The 12222-nt window shown below is 38.9% G+C and overlaps 1 protein-coding gene across 1 annotated transcript in view; it reads right to left on the bottom strand.

The window, feature by feature from the left end:
• LOC110297373 (vomeronasal type-2 receptor 26-like) overlaps positions 1 to 8454 on the bottom strand; it is a 23462-nt gene extending 15008 nt beyond the window's left edge. Inside the window, exons 1-2 of the mRNA XM_021166128.1 lie at positions 8170 to 8454; positions 4616 to 5413 (exon numbers count right to left, since the gene is read on the bottom strand). Coding sequence (XP_021021787.1) covers positions 4616 to 5413; positions 8170 to 8454 — 1083 coding nt within the window. The remainder of the gene's footprint in view (positions 1 to 4615; positions 5414 to 8169) is intronic.
• Between the last annotated feature and the right edge of the window lie 3768 nt (positions 8455 to 12222).

Genomic DNA, 12222 nt, shown 5'->3' with positions numbered 1-12222 from the left:
GCCATCACTGGAAAGAGAGGCCCATTGCACTTGCAAACTTTATATGCCCCAACATAGGGGAATGCCAGGGCCAAAAGAAAGGGAATGGGTGGGTAGGGAAGTGGGGGGGGTATGGGGGACTTTTGGGATAGCATTGGAAATGTAAATGAGCGAAATACCTAATAAAAAATTTAAAAAATATCACAAAAAGAGGCAACCCTGGAGATGGAAAACCTAGTAAAGAGATCAGGAAGTATAAATCTAAGTACCACCAACAGAATACAAGAGATAGAAGAGAGAATCTCAGGTGTAGAATATACTATAGAAGATATCAACACACCAGGGAAAGAAAATACAAAGTGTAAAAAGCTCCTAAAAGTCTAAACCTAAGAATAATTGGAATAGAAGAAGGTGACAATTCCCAGTTCAAAGACCCAGAAAACATCTTCAACAAATTCATAGAAAAAAATCTTACTAATCTAAAGAAAGAGATGGCTGTAAATGCAAAAAAGCTTACAGAACACAAATAGATTACACCAGAAAAAAATCCTTCCATCACAACACAATAATCAAAACACAAAATACACAGAATAAAGAAAGATGAATATTAAAATTCATAAGAGGAAATGGCTAAGTAGTATATAAAGCCATATCTATCAGAATTATACCAGACTTCTCAATGAAGATTCTAAAAGCCTGAAGATCCTGGAAAGATGTCATACAGGCCCTAAGAGAACAAAAATGCCAGCCCAGGCTACTATACCCAACAAAACTCTCAATCACATAGATAGAGAAACCAAGATATTCCATGACAAAACCAAATTTAAATAATATCTTTCTACTAATCCAGCCTTACAGATGATACTATAAGGAAACTCCAGCAGAAGGAGAGTAACTACACCCAATAAAACAAAAGAAATTAATCATTCCACAACAACCCCTGACCCCAAAAGAGGAACACACACATAATTCCACCTTGAAGAACAAAATTAACAGGAACTAACAATCATTGGTCTTTAATATTTCTCAACATCAATGCACTTAATTCCCCAATAAAAAGACACATATGTAAACAGGATAAGTAAACAGGACCCAGCATTTTGTTGCATATGAGAAACACCTCAGTGACAATGGACATCCAATACCTCAGAGTAAAGTGTTGGAAAAAAGTTTTTTAAGCAAATGTCCCCAATAAAGAAACTGGACTTTCAACCAAAATTTTTGAAAAGATACAGGGAATAATACATTATACTCACCAAAGAAAAACCCACCAAGATGAAGTCTCAATTCTGAACACCTATGCTTCAAATGCAAGGGTGCTCACATTCATAAAAGAAACCTTAGTAAATCTCGAAACACACATTGAACCTCCCAATAATAGTGGGAGACTTCAACACCTCACTCTTACCAATGAACATATCACCAAAAGAGAAACTAAACAGATACATAGTGAAACTAATAGAAGTTATGAATGAAATGGATTTAACAGATATTTATAGAACATTTCACTATAAAACAAAAGAATATACCTTCTTGTCAGCACCTTATGGTACCTTCTCCAAAATTAACCATGTAATCATATACAAAACAAGCCTCAACAGATACAAGAAGATTGAAATAATCCCATGCATTCTATCAGATCACCATGAACTAAGTATGGACTTCAATAACAACAAAAACAGCAGAAAGCTCACATATTCATGAAAACTGAACAACTCTCTATCAATGATAACTTAGTAAGGGAGGAAATAAATTAAAGCCTTTCTAGAATTCAGTGAAAATGAAGACAGCATGTCCAAACTTATAGGAAACAACGAAAGCAGTTAACACTGAGGAAAATTCATAGCACTGGGTGCCTTCATAAAGAAATTGGAGAGATCTTATACTAGCCACTTAACAGTAGAAATGAAAGCTCTAGAGCAAAAAGAAACAAACACATCCAAAAGGAATAGGCAGAATGAAAAAGTCAAACTCAGGGCTGAAGTTAACCTATTAGAAACAAAGAGATCAACACAAAGAATCAACAAAATCAACAGCTTGTTCTTTGAGAAAATGAGTAATAGAATAGAGAAATCCTTAGCTAAGCTAATTAAAAGACATAGAGTAAGTATCCAAATTAACAAAATAAAAAAGGGAAAGGGAGACATAACAACAGAAACCGAGGAAATTTTAAAAAATCAGATCTTACTACATATGTCTATACTTGACAAAACTGGAAAACTAGACAAAATGAATGACTTTGTAGACAGATGTAATGTACCTAAATGTACATTAAATCAAGATCAAGAAAATGATCTAAACAGTCCCATAACATCTAAGGAGTTAGAAGTAATCAGCAAAAACCTCTCCACCAAAAAAGCCCAAGGAACAGATAGTTTTAGCGCAGAATTCTACCAGACCTTAAAAAAAAAAAAAACAGCTAATACAAATACTCCTAAAATTATCCCACAAAATAGAAAAGAAGGAACACTAACTAATTTATTCAATGAAGCCGCAATTACTCTGATACCTAACCACACAAAGACCCAACAAATTAGAAACCTACAGACCCATCTTGCTTATATCAATTCAGAAATACTCAAAATTATTGCAAACTGAATCTAAGAACACATCAAAATTATAATTCTCCATTTACCCAGGGATGCAGGGATGATTCAATACATAAAAATCCATCAATATAATCCACTATATAAACACACAAAAATTCATGTGAATATCTCATTAGATGCCAAAATATCCTTTGAAAAAATCCAACATCTTTTCATGTTCGAAGTCTTGGAGAGATCACTAATTCATAGCATATATCTAAACATAATAAAGGCAATATATAGCAAAACAACAGCAAACAGAAATTAGATGGAGAGAAACTTGAAGCAATTCTACTAAGTGGGACAAGACAAGGCTGTCCACTTCTCTCTATCTGTTCATTATAATATTTGAAATTCTAGATAGAGCAATTACTCAGTGAAGTGGATCAAGGGGAAACAAATCGGAAGAGAAGAAGTTAATATATCACTATTTGTAGATGGTATGGTAGTATACATAAGTCACCCCAAAGATTCTACTAGAGAACTCCTGTAGATGATAAACAATGTCAGCAAATTGGTTGGATATAAAATTAACTCAAACAAATCAGTAGTTGTTTTTATACAAATGAAAAAGGGGCTGAGAAAGAAATTATGGTAACAACACCCTCCACAACAGCCATGAATAATATAAAATATCTTGGTGTACCTATAACTAAGCAAATGAATGATCTGTATGTCAAGAACTTTAAGTCCCCGAAGAAGGAAATCAAAGAAGGTCTCAGTAGATGAAAAGATCTCCCATGCTCATGGATCAGTAGGATTAACATAGTGAAATTGTCAATCTTACCAAGAGCAATCTATGCAATCCAATGAACTTCCCATCAAAATTCCAACACAATTCTTCACAGACATGGAAAGAACAATTCTCAACTTCCCATGGGAAAACAAAAAACCCAGGATAGAGAAAACAATTCTCAACTACTAAAGAACTTCCAGGGGAATCACTGTTCCTGACTGCAAGCTGAACTACAGAGCAATAGTGATAAAAGTTGCATGGTATTGGTACAGAGACAGACAGTTGATCAATGGAATAGAATTGAAGATGCAGAAATAAACCTACGCACCTATTGACACTTGGTCTTTGACAAAAAAGTAAAAAACATCCTGTGGAAAATAGTATGCATCTTCAACAAATCATGCTGGCCTAATTAGTGGTCTTCATGGAGAAGAATTCAAATTGGTCCACATTTATCACCTTGTACAAAACTCAATTCTAAGTGGATTAAGGACTTCAACATAAAACCAGATACACTTAATCTAATGGAAGAGAAAATGGGAAATAATCTTGAACATATTTGCACAGGAAAAATTACCTGAACAGAACACCAATGGCTCAGGCTTTAAGATCAACAGTTGACAAATGGGATTTCATGAAACCAAATGACACTGTTAATGAGATAAAATGGCAACATACAGATTGGGAAAAGAATCTCATGAACCCTACATCTGATAGAAGGCTAATGACAGCTTCAGGGAGTGCACACAGGACATGCTCAAAGTAGACTGGCTAGCAGGATGAGCCATTTCAATAACTGCTGGGTTTGAGTGAGGCACCATGTATGAAAGAAAAAGGTAGAAGAGTGATTGAAGGGTAATTTCTCATATCATCCTCAGACCTTCCCACATGTATGTACACACCTGTGAATATCCTTCACATGGGCCTGAATGCCTACACACATGTGATTCTACACTGATTAATCAGTCAATTAACCAACCAACCAACCAACCAACCAACTAACCAATGACATTTGCTATCTGTTAGAAATTCTGATTTGCATCATACCTATACTAAAAATCATCCTCTGTTTATGAAAACTCCAATTTGGGACAGTAGAGAAATGTAATATTATCTGTAAGGACTGGGATCACCTGAGATCACACACACAGCATGATATTTTATCCAATGCAGGTTCTGAGATGCCTGTCAGTTGAGAGGATGAGACATCCTTGATGAAACATATGGTCTGCTATACCTCTATAGCTTAGTAAAAACCATTGTTCCTGCTCCCTGTCACCCCTGAATCATCCATCCCACACACGTCTTTTACCTGCCAGGGCTGAAAGTCCTGGGAGTCTGTACATTTCCCATCCTGGTGCTCAGAGGATATCATATCATGTAGGGCATGGGCGATGCTGTAGACAGCTGCATAAGCAGCATCAATTTTACTCACTTCTGGGAAAGGATGTGGCTTGTTTTTCAGACTCTCATTCCCTGAACAGAACTGGACACCTTCTGTCACTGTGCTATTTTGGTAGGGCCATGTACAATTAAAGGTGAACTCCCAGAACTTCTTTATAAACATGTCTTCTGGGGTCTGGCTGGGGCGCAGGTGAGCAAGGAACTCAGGGAAGCCAATAGCCCTGCTGCTATGAGGCAAAAGGCTAAATGTGCTTTGCAACACCTGGGAAATGTTTGGAATAGTTAGAGCAAGTACCATGTGCAGAGTGTCCTTGCTTACCCACACCTGTCCTGAGACAGAAGCAGCCAATAAGCCATGTAGAATGAGCTGGAAATTTGAATTGCTTAAGAAAACTAGAACAACCCTGGCTGTACATTTCTGCATCTTCTGGATAGTCTCTTCAATTTTAGAAAAGGACTGATGGGAAGGGACATGGAGGTGGTATTCAATGCAAACCCCAGCTGGGGTCAGCATCTGTGTGGCCAGAGAGCTGGCCTGCTGCCCAAAGTCATCATCATGGGCAAGAATGATCACCCAGGACCACTGGAAGTGAATTATCAGCTGGGTGACTGCATGGGAGGATGTGAGGTCACTAGTCAGGGTCCGAAGAAAAGATGGAAACTGGATCTTGTCACTCAAGCTGGGTAGTGATGATCCATGACTGACCTGTCAAGGAAGAGCCAGGCAATATGAGAATGCATGAGATCCCGGACTCAGGTAAAAGCTGATGGTCAGTTTGACTGTGAGAAGAAGGGGTCTGGTGAGATAGTTCAGAAGTTCAAGCTCCTGTTCTTCCTGTAGAGGATCTCAATTAGATTGCAAACACCTATATCAGGTTGCTAACAACTATCTATAACTCCAGCCCCAGGAGATCTCATGCTGTCTCTGGCTTCCCCTGGTAACTGTGTCATAGATATACAGAGACATATACACATACAGGTAAGAGTATATTAAAATCTAAAATGTGAAGATATTCATGAAAGCACTTGAATATCATGCTTTGGGATTGTGCTGATTCTACCAACCAGCTATGTGCTCCTCAATGGCTGGTCATCCCTTACAGCCCTGTGGCTCCTGAAGTGAAGTCCAGAACCATAGTTCTTCTTGTCCTCCTCTCAGTATCTGTCCTTTCCACTGCCCCTTCATATTTTGCTTCTGAATCTTGGGTAGGCTTGGTTTGACTCTCTGGTTTGCACACAGTTGTTGAGTTGTTTTTTTTTTTAATTTTTGTGTTTTGATGCTACTGTGTGTGTGTATATGTGTGTGTATGTGTGCCTTTGGTGATGCATATATAGATGTCAGAAAAAAATTATGGAGGACTGCTTTTCTTCTTCCACCAGCTGGGTTCCAGGAGCATAAACTCAAGTAATCAGGCTTGGTAGCAAGCACTTCTACCTGATGAGCTTCCTGGCTGCCAATAAATTATGGGCTCTTATCAAACCACCATTGTGTGCTTTTCCATGTTTGAAAGAAAAAGGAGTCTGATTTGTCGATTTGCTGAGGAAATAGTGGTTCAATGTTCTCAAAAGAGATAGTTTTTGGAGATGTGACAACTAGGTATTTATTTATTTATTTATTTATGTGCACAGATCTGGATATAATTCACAATATGTGTTGAAAACCTGCTCCTGCTACTACAAAATCTATAATAGTTATACAATCTTAAAACAAAAACCCTAGTCTCTTGTTGGTTCAAATGGAAGGATACAATTGACTCAATCGCATAAAAATGGTCATGCCAACCTATTCCATGAAACACACACAAGTAATTGAAAAAGTATATTTTAATAGAAATATTACAGTAACTTATACTAAAAACAGTTGATTGTTTCTCTGAAACTCAAACTCTTATTATTTTACATGTATGAGGGTTTTGCCTGTATTGATTATTATGCATCACATGTTTGTCTGCAGTCTTTGGAGAACAGAAGAGGGAGTCACACTGGTGGAAATGGATTTAAAGATAGATGTGAGCTGCTAAGGAAATAAACTAATGTCCTCTGCAAGAGCAGACCATGGTCTTAACTCTGAGCCATCTCTCCAGTCCCTGGAATTTAACTGAAGCTTATCTTGTAGACCTATACATTGGAATACAAGAAGTATTTTTTTTCCAGACAGGGTTTCTCTGTATAGCCCTGGCTGTCCTGGAACTCACTTTGTAGTCCAGGCTGGCCTTGAACTCAGAAATCTGCCTGCTTCTGCCTCCTGAGTGCTGGGATTAAAGGCGTGCGCCACCATGCGAGGCTAAGAAGTTCTATAAAAACTGTTTAATATATCATGTTTCTGCTCTGGGCATGATAGTGCACAGCACTCAGGATCTAATGAAAGAGGACTAAGAGTTCAATGGAAGGTTTGGTTATACAGAGAGATGCTGCTTCAACATGCACACATAGTGAGACAAATAAACAGACACAGACACAGACAGGTATACCCACACAGACAAGCATATAGATATAAATAAATTCATGAATTTATTGACAGATTTTGCTTAAAAGAGAGCCTCTCTACAAAGTTGTTTATCTCAGATATGACTGTCACAGCAAGAAGCATGTAAGCATCATAGAAAGAAAGAAGGAAAGGGAGAGAAAAAAGGAAGGAAGAGAGAGAGAGAGAGAGAGAGAGAGAGAGAGAGAGAGAGAGAGAGAGAACAAAACCTTATACTCACTATTCATAGAAACAGCATGTGTGCGCTTCCCAAAGATGAAAGAGCTGAAGTAATGGTTGTTCATTGGTGTGGCCAAAATACCTGACAAGAACTAACTTGAATGGGGAAGAGGCGCTTTAGGGTCATAGTTTGAGAAGGTAGAATTCATATGGTAGGTAGTATATGCACAGCAGCATATGCTTCCATAGTAGCAGATGTGTAGCTGGGAATCTTTACCTCCTCATATGTTGGTGGAACATAAAGCAGAAAAAAATACAGGAAGTGGGATCATGTATTGAAACTTAAGGTCCACCTCCAGTGACTGTGGGATGGTCAAAGACAGCCTGTTTTCTGGTAAAGCAAGGAGACCCAGCAGATAACTGCAAGGGATGGAAGGCATTTGTCTATCACACTCCTAATCACCAGGCTCCCAAAACTAGGCCTCAGCTCTCCATAATTCTGTGGCCACCAGTGTATATGTACATGTGTATGTGTATGCAAAGTACTCAATACAGATGAAATAAAAATAATTACATCTTTAAAAATATTTTTAAATAGAAAAAGTCTCTGGTTTTTTTTTTTTTTTTTTTTTTGGCAATGCAGGGGGATGATAGTTCTCTCTAAACTATCTATACATGGAGGAGAGAACCATGTTGGACATGGAGAATATTTCAGGGAAGCTGGCTCCTCAGCAGAGCTGCTCACTGCTGTGACCATCACCGTCATCATTAAGAGACTGCACCACATTCACTAAAGAATAAGGCTTTGTGCAACTCACCTGGGGAAACTTGTACAGTCCCAGAAGTCTGGCCATGGAGACAGACAGGGATGACCGTGTGTCCCCAACCAAGGCAGCCTGAGGAGAACCATGCTGGCATGTGTAGTTGGGGATGGGCTCCTCCTGCCCTGTGAGAAAGCCCATTGTCTCATANAGGGCTCCATGCACTGAGTCTCCAGAGTTTCGAATGGAGAAGCCCAGTGTCAAATTAGGCAACAAGTGAGCACTCCTATTAATCTCCTCAATGGCAAAGACGAAACTCTGGGCCACCCGGTAGCCCCACATGGAGGCACTGAGGGAAAGAGAAGCCCACATTTATCACTCATTATGCGGTAAATGGAACAAGAATGAACACTGTGACTCAAGTGATCTGAATAAAAATGTACATCTCAAACACTTGTACAGAGATGTGCACAGGAGAACATTCCAGAGGAGTCAAAGGGGAACCAGAGGGAAGGCAGAGACAGTAACCAAATGGAAAGGTTCAGAAGACAGGAGGGACATTTGAAGATCTATCACATGAACTGCTTTGCTGGTCCACTTTTTTAATTCCATAAAGGCAGAGGCAGGTGGATCTTTTTGTGTTGTAGTCACAATGGATTACATAGCCAGACCCACATAGCCAGAGCTATATAGCAAGATTCTGTCTCAAGAAAACAAAGAAAGAAATCTATTGGATAGTATTATTGGTTACAATTTTTAGTAACTAACATCTATTTCAGAAATGCTCAAAGTAAGCCAGAAGATACAGGGACGAGAAGTGAAATGCTGCCATCAGGACATGACTCAGACACTGCATGCATGAGAGCCTGTCAAAAGCCAATCATGTGCTGGAAATTCCTTTACTTGGCCTTACTCTTTCTTGCTGAACTATGGCAACTGATGTATTTTGGGTTAAAGACTGTCATTTTCTTCTAATAACAGGTGACTCCACCAGGCTCCGATGGACATTCTAAACCTACAGCCACACAGGACAGCCCCAGTTAAAATCAGTGGGTACAAAACAAAAAGACAGGAAATGTGGGAAAGGGACCTCTAGTGTGGAGGAAGTAATGCCAGGTATGGAAGGAAAATAAGAGGGGTTGGGGAATGAGAATAAACTAAATGTACCACATATGAAATCATCAACAATTAAGTCTAATAAAAAATTTAAACATATACATACAAACAATATTAAAATTACTCAACAGGTCATATTTATATTTATTTATATATATGTATCTGCATAATTATGCAGATACAATTAAAAAGGCCATAAGCTGAAAATTTGAAAGGAAGGGTATACATGGACAGTGTTTAAGGAAGGGTTGAAGGATGTATGTATGGGCTCGTTGAGACAGCAGGATCTCCCTTTCTGGCCAGAAATTCAGAAATCTACCTGCCTCTTCCTTTTGAATGCTGGAATTAAAAGCATGTGCCACCACATCCAACTGATGTTGCTACATTTTAATTAAATTAAAAAAAATGATAGTGCTGATAGTAGATTTGTTTTTGTTTTAACTCTGAGTCTCCATTTCACTTAGTCTGATATCACACTCACATCTGAGAATGGACTTGAACTTCTTTTATTTGTATACATGTATGCATACATGTATAAGATAGAGGTCAACTTCTAGCATCTCCATCAACCATGTTGGGTATGTGTGCATGTGCATGTGTATGTATATATGTATGGTGTGCATGGGTGTATTTCCCTGTGCGGGTGTAAAGGTTGATGTGAGATCAAGATACCATTCTCAATTGCTTCTCCACCCTCTACAAATCATTATTCTGTGCACATATATTTTTATAGACCTACACACACTACAACACATAGAGTTCAGGACACAAGGTTCTGAGTCAGTTTTCTTCCTCCACTTTTATGTGAGTTCCAGGAGATCATTCAGGTCACCCATCAGGCTTGAAAGCCAAGCACTTTACCTCATGAGCCATCTCACTACTGCTCTCCATACTACTTTATGTGACAGGTTACCTCACTGACCCTGGACATCATCCATTCAGCTAGGCTGTTGGCCAGCAATCTTTAGGAATCCTCTCATGTCACTGATCCTAACCAGGGTTATAGATGCTCAACATGCTAAGCTTTCACATGGGCTCTGGCAATCTAAACTCAGCTCTTCATGTTTGCATAGTAGACATTTCACCAACTCAGGAACTTCCTCAGCCCTCAAGATCTTTACTCATGATTCTCCCTTCCCAACCTCCCACATTAGACTTTAAATGTTTAAATCATTAAAAATAAGTGTGCAAATAATGAATTTGTTGGTGAGTTTTGTTAATTATTCTATAATGTATACATTTTAAAATATTGCTCTTTACTCAATACATACATTATTACTCATTGGCTTAAAAAATAATATGGTAACCAAATATGGTGGTACACACTGTAATTCCAGCCCTCAGGAAGGGATAGGCAAATAGTGACTTTTAGACTAACCTCATCTACCCAGACAGACACTGTCCCCAAAACTAGGCAAGCTTGTGTGGTGGTTCATGCCTGTAATCCCATATTTGGTGCTACCTGTACTACACAAGGAATTCCAGACTAGTCATCACCAAGTGAGATACAGTCACACACACACCAAAAAAGTCATTTAGATATTGTTAAATGTGAAAATTCAGAAGTAAAAGTCTCCTGCATTTCTGGTTAAATACAGAATGATGGTAGTTTCTTTAGAAAACTCCCTTAATAACTGTTTGTGATTCAGGTCACACAATGTTCCTCAATCTTGGCTAAAAGTAACAATCTCCTGGCTCAGATTTATGAGTCCTAGAAGTACAGTCACATAACCAATATTCAGCAATTGTTGCAATAAAATTAGCTAAATAAAAGCACTCAAAACTAATAACCATAAAGGTTGTGTTGGGAAATACTTTGTGTAGCAATATTTTGGGATGCTGGAACAAAAATGGGAAAAGACAGGTTGTTGACATGGTGCAGTTCATGGAGTTAGATCCTCATCAACTGAGTGTGATAGTACACTTCTATAATCCCAGGAGGTAGAAATTCAAGGTCATTTTTGACTACTTAGAGTTGGAGGCAACATGAGATTTTTAGAAAAAATACCAAGCAAAAGGAATACAGTAGAGAGAAAACATGGAGGCTTATGGTTAATGAAAAATCTATTAATTACACTATCATTTATTTAATAAACACACATACCTGGACCCTATTTAAGAAGAAAGGATATACAAAAGAATCAAAAATCCACACCTAAAAAAAAAATCCACACCTGACCTGTGGAGTACATATATTACAGCCAGTCCATGAGCAGTGTATATTTCAATCTGGTACAGATAAGAAAAAAGATGGAGAGAAGTGATGCATAAAGAGAGCAGCAGAGCTACTTCATCTACAGAGAGAAAAGAAGTGCCAAGTAGCTGGGTCTGAGAAGAAACCCTTATCCAAGGCTTCACACAACCTTGTAAAGCTGCTCCCAGCTTTAAGAGACCCCTATCCTGCATACAGCACTTACCCTGAAGCCTGCAGTTCAGTCGGTGGAGCAGTAAAATTAGACAGGGTACCATTAGAGAACTGAAAAATAGAGAAGCTGCCCCCAACCATTACATCTCCAGGACGGTTAAATTGAGGGCTCTGTCTTGGCAACAGCCAGGCTCTTGGTCCAGAATGGGCAGAGCCAGAAGGACAGCCAAAGAGAGCATGAAGAAGAGTATATAGCCACATGCCTGCTAGGGGGCCAGACAGCCAATGACAGGACAGCCCCATATGGGGCAGTGGCTAGCAGTGAAGGGGGCTTTTATCTAGGAAATTGCCCCTGATAAGCATCTGAGGCTAAGATCATACTGGGACATCTGGGCTTGTAGAATATGGGGAGACTATTGATCATGAGGTGGTGGAGGTAGATGGACACTAAATCCCAGAGCCATTAAAAGTTGTATCCCCTTCTCCTGAGGTTTCCTAACCTCTCTTTATGCAAGGTAGCAGCTCTGGGCATTATCTGATGAGTATAAAAAGAGTGACAATGGGCCCATATTTCTCCTGGGAAACTTGCAAGCCCAAGAGCAGCTGTGCCCAGGGTGCTCAGGGCACTG

The sequence above is a fragment of the Mus caroli genome, chromosome 7 (assembly GCF_900094665.2).
Source record: "Mus caroli chromosome 7, CAROLI_EIJ_v1.1, whole genome shotgun sequence".
NCBI classification, from domain to species: domain Eukaryota; kingdom Metazoa; phylum Chordata; class Mammalia; order Rodentia; family Muridae; genus Mus; species Mus caroli.
Note: the sequence above shows the minus strand (reverse complement) of the source record. Positions and strands in the feature narration are given on the sequence as shown.